This window comes from Lolium perenne, chromosome 3 (genome assembly GCF_019359855.2).
Source record: "Lolium perenne isolate Kyuss_39 chromosome 3, Kyuss_2.0, whole genome shotgun sequence".
Classification (NCBI taxonomy): Eukaryota; Viridiplantae; Streptophyta; class Magnoliopsida; order Poales; family Poaceae; genus Lolium; species Lolium perenne.
The window spans coordinates 125,598,020-125,602,848 of NC_067246.2; the positions used below are offsets into that span (position 1 = coordinate 125,598,020).

The window sequence follows — 4,829 nt, forward strand, 5'->3', positions numbered from 1 at the left end:
CGTGCTGGCGCAGGGTGGCCCGGGATGGGGCCAGGCGAGCTCGGGCGGCGCGGCGTGGAGCCCGCCAAGCGAGCAAAGGCCGCGCGCAGCGAGCGGAGCCTGTGCAGCGCGCGGCGGACCGAGCGTGGCGGCGAGCAGTGGGCGGGACCGGAGCGTGGCGGCGCGGGACAGGTCCGGCGCGCGGCCTCGCATGGCGAGGCGGGGCCACGACACTGGCGGGGCGACGAGGCCGGCGAGCGCGGACGGGCCGACGCCGGCGCGTGGCGAAGCGAGGCGGCGGCGCGTGGGCGAGGAGGCCAGCGCGCACGGCGGGGAGGGCCGGCGCGGCGGGGCTGCTGCAGGCGCTGCGGGTTAGTGCCTTCGGGAGGAAGAAGAATGAAAAAAAGAAAAAAAAGAAAAGAAAAAGAAAAAGAAAAATGCTGACACGTGGGCCTTTTGCTGTTTTACGGTTTTGAATAGGGCTCTATTCTGCGCCAGTAGTTTTCCAACCCGTAAATACGAGTTCGGTGAACTGAACTATTGTTTTTCAGTTCGAGTTTTTACGGGGGGTTCTGCTAGATGCTCTAAGCGGCACCGGTGCAATCAAGTCAACGTCCGGGGAATTTGGGCAAGCTGCCAAACCCCCAACGGCCGGCCCCACAAATCACGAAATTATCCCCCGTGTCGCCACGCCGCTTGACAGCCAGCGACCGGCGACAGACCCGAAGCAGCGCGAGCAGCAGCGGCAGCGATGGAGCCGGAGGGCGTGCGGCACCGGACGGTGGAGGTGGCGCGCGGGGTGCGGCTGCACGTGGCAGAGACAGGGCCCGATGACGGCCCGGCGGTGCTGCTCGTTCACGGCTTCCCGGACCTCTGGTACGGCTGGCGCCACCAGATGGCCGCCCTGGCGTCCCGGGGCTTCCGCGCCGTCGCGCCCGACCTGCGCGGCTACGGCGACTCCGACGTCCCGCCCGCCAAGGACTCCTACACCACCTTCCACCTCGTCGGCGACCTCGTCGCCCTCATCGCCGACCTCGGGCAGCCCCAGGTTTGACCGTCGTACCCGTTAGGCATTCCATTCCCAGATCTCCTCGCACAGGCCATGCTCCTTGCTAAGTTAGCTGACCTCTCTTGTTCGTTTGATCCCCGGCCTCGCGCGGCAGGTGTTCGTGGCGGGGCACGACTGGGGCGCCAACGTGGCGTGGCAGCTCTGCCTGCTCCGGCCAGACCTGGTGCGGGCGCTCGTCAACCTCAGCGTGGTGTACCACCCACGTCGGTCCGAAGGGACTACACTCCAGGCCATCAGGGCCTTTTGCGGGGAAGACCACTACATGTGCCGCTTCCAGGTGAAACCCCTTCATCCTTCCTGGTTCAGATTGTGGCAGACAAAATTAGTGGTATAATGAGTTCTGTTCCTCTGTCCTGTCGACATTATTGTGCAATGGTTTGTTTTATTGTTCTCTGCGTACAGTCGAATCGATTGGCAGTTGTAGGCATAATAATTTCATTATGTTAGGCAATTGTTTGCATGGTGCTTAACTTCTCTGATATTTGCTCCTTGCGGGCTGTTCTTGATGCTTCAGAAGGGATAGGGTTTGTGGTCGTTGCCAGTAGGAAACTAGATTATTCATAAGCAGCTTATTGATACTGTAAGCCATTGACTTTCGAACTCGTCCAAATAGCACACCGGAGAAATGGCTAATAAACAATAAAAAGTATTATTTGATTGGAGGTTGAATACTGTTTTTCAGTAAGAAATTGAGTTATTGGTTCAATGGAAATCGGATACTTATCATTATCGTTTTTGAATCCGAAGACTTTTCGCTGTCGCCTTTATGAGATACAGAGTGTGTAAGGATCCTAGTAAAAGCATTGTTTCTTGAAACATGCCATGTCTTTTGTCGAAGTTTTTTTTGTTGCACACCTACACAGATGGTCTTTATCTGGGTAAAACCTTGGTAACTTGAACTAGAGCTCTTGGTTGAATGGAGATCAGATACTTAGCATTGTCCTTTTGTCGAAGCCCAAAATTTAAGTTATCGAATTATCAAGATATTGTTTCTTTAGAGACACCATGTTTAACATTGAAGCTTTATTCGCTGCACAACCAGAAAGATCTTTATCTTCGCTCTTAATTTTTCTTCGATCGTTAACGCCGTGACGGTGGTCGGTTCACTTCAGGTAACATACTAGTTGTAGGAATATAATAATTTTATTATGTTAGCTGATTGTTTTGCATGTTGCTTTTGTTCCTTGCGGGCTGTTATTGATGCTTGACAAGAGGCTTGATCTGCGGCAGTTGAGAGGACTAAACTAGTTTTTTGGGAAACAACTAATTTATAGTGTCAGTCGTTGGCTTTGGGATTCCAGATAGAGTAAATGGCTAATAAACAAAAAATTAGTATTACTTAATTGGAGCTTGAATGATATTTTCAGTGAGAAATGGAGTTATTGGTTTAATGGAACTCGTATACTTAGCATTGTTGATTTTTAAGCCAGAAATTAACGATCATATAGTAAGAGCATTGTTTCCTGAAAAATGCCAAGTTTTTTTTGTTGAAGCGGTATTTACTGCACAACTACAGATGTCTTTACCAGGGTAAAAGCCTTGGTAACTTAAGTACCAAAATTTTAAGTAAGGAACTTGAGCTCTTGGTTAAATGGAGCTCGGATACTTAGTATTGTCCTTTTGTCGAAACCCGAAGTTTAACTTATCACGTTATTGTTTCTTGAAGGACACCATGTTTTCCATTGAAGCTTTATTCACTGCACAACTACACAGATCTTTATCTTCATTCTTATAAAGATTTGAAATATTGATGCCATGACGGTGGTCCAATCACTTTCAGGCCACATTAAATTTTTTTATATGACAAACGAATTAGATGTGAGCAGATGTATATGAATTAGTTTTGCTTTAATTTATTTTAATCCATAGCAATGCACATAAATCGTGCTATTATCCCTGAGTATCAGGTAAATATCTCGGTAACGAGCACCAAAAATATCAGTAAACTTGAACACAATAGCATCTCTCTGCAGAGCTATAAAAGCTAACAATCTGTTGTATGACAGGGAGTACAGTTAGCCTTAAAACCTTAAATAAATTTCGTCTGAGAATGTAATATTCTATCATGTAATCACGTGGCTCTTCCCTTTCGAGTATATAAGCTGAACCATTCTTATCTGCGGATTCAGGTTAAAAAGTATCTCCTAATGCGGAATCAGATATTACCGTTTAATTTTTTTTCTTGGATACAGTTTTCTTCTACACCAACATCGCTTCAGATTTGGTTTGTCAGATACAGTTGCACATACTAATTACCAAATTATGCATGCAGGACCCTGGAATTGCTGAAGCTGAATTTGCTCTATACGACCATAGGCATAAGTTCAAGACGATCTTTGGAATGCGCAAACCAGATCCTATTATTCTATCCAAGGGCAGGACCTTCTTTGAGTCGCTTGATTCGGATGGCACTCTCCCTGCGTGGTTGTCTGAAGAAGATATTTCCTACTACACTGACAAATTTGAGAAGACAGGGTTTACAGGAGGGCTAAACTTCTACAGATGTATGGACTTGTATGTTGTTGATGCTCATTCTCGCTCTCTTGATTTTACAATATACCGCTTTATTTATTGGCGTTAGTCAGGAAAGTTAATTCTTTAGGATTTATAGGAAAGTTGTTTTTCTTAGGATTTGCAGGAAAACTATTTATTTTCAATGGAATGATCATTTAAACTGGTCACTGATGTTTGTATGATTTAGATTCACATCAGACGAAGGAGTTACCTGCAAAAAAAATGAATTAGTTACTTCCTAAAATCCTAAATGCTAACGGTAACCTATAAAGAAAGGAACCTAGTGGATAATATGCCGAAATAGCTCTTTCCAGCAACTTAAGTTGATAATCTGCCGAAATAGCCGTTTGTGCCAATTTCAGTTCCAAAGTTCATGGTTGTAGGCATTAGCCAGAGTAAATGCAGGCATTGACGAGATAGCACTTAACTTCTTTTGTGTTAATGCAGGAACTGGGAGCTTTCTGCACCATGGACTGGAGCCCCAATAAAAGTAGCGACCAAGTTCATCGTTGGGGACCTCGACGCCTTATACAACACACCAGGGGTGAAAGACTACATCCACAAGGGCGGCTTCAAGGCGAACGTGCCGAATCTGGAGGATGTGGTTATCTTGGAGGGAGTGGGGCACTTCCTGAACCAAGAGAAGCCTGCTGAGGTTTCAGAACACATTTGCGAGTTCTTTAGCAAGTTCTGATGATATAAGCACGGTCGCGGGCATCCTAATTTAAGTAGAAGGGATGATGTTGCTATCGATTATGAAACAGTTATACTTATGGATAAACTCTAGCTCTTTTACTCGTCTTCTCAAGACACGCACTACTAACGTTTGATTTTTGGGGGCAATTTCCTAGCAGGAAAAATATATTCAAAGGCACCTGTAAAATATTGATTTTTAGTGACACTTTCTAATAATGCCTGCACTAATATGATTTTTAGAGACATTTTCTGATATTCACCGTAAATATGGCTTGTGTTTTTCTTATTGGTTTTGCGAATTCTTAGTAAACTGAGTTTTACCTTAGAGTCTGCTGCCGTTGAATCGCGCCAAGATTCGTGCGGTTGTCTTCTACCTTGCACACACCAAGCGGGAGGAGGGAGGGCGCGGGGGAACGTCCGCCGAGCCAGACCTGGAGACGGCGATAGCGAGGATGCATCTTAGGGTGCAGGTGCCGACGCCGGTGAAGAAGGTGGTGGGGCTTAGAGGGATGGCCAGGGTGGCAATAGACCGGCGGAGGAGGAGCTTTAACGGGGCGAGGCGTCGTGGCAG

The 4,829-nt window shown here is 47.0% G+C and overlaps 1 protein-coding gene across 1 annotated transcript; it reads left to right on the top strand.

Moving 5' to 3' along the window:
* Nucleotides 1–630: 630 nt before the first annotated feature.
* Nucleotides 631–4,503, top strand: LOC139829801 (epoxide hydrolase 1-like). The gene is made up of 4 exons (XM_051368242.2): nucleotides 631–1,027; nucleotides 1,143–1,325; nucleotides 3,321–3,562; nucleotides 4,010–4,503. Exons 1-4 carry the CDS (start codon nucleotides 731–733, stop codon nucleotides 4,254–4,256), a joined length of 969 nt encoding a protein of 322 aa, XP_051224202.1. The 5' UTR covers nucleotides 631–730; the 3' UTR covers nucleotides 4,257–4,503.
* The last annotated feature ends 326 nt before the right edge of the window (nucleotides 4,504–4,829 follow it).

Excerpts from the sequence above, each read along its gene's own strand:
- LOC139829801 (XM_051368242.2), top strand. The coding sequence starts at position 731 with ATGGAGCCGGAGGGCGTGCGGCACCGGACGGTGGAGGTGGCGCGCGGG. Across the intron at positions 1,028-1,142 it reads CCGACCTCGGGCAGCCCCAG|GTGTTCGTGGCGGGGCACGA; the intron begins GTTTGACCGTCG and ends CTCGCGCGGCAG. Across the intron at positions 3,563-4,009 it reads TTCTACAGATGTATGGACTT|GAACTGGGAGCTTTCTGCAC; the intron begins GTATGTTGTTGA and ends GTGTTAATGCAG.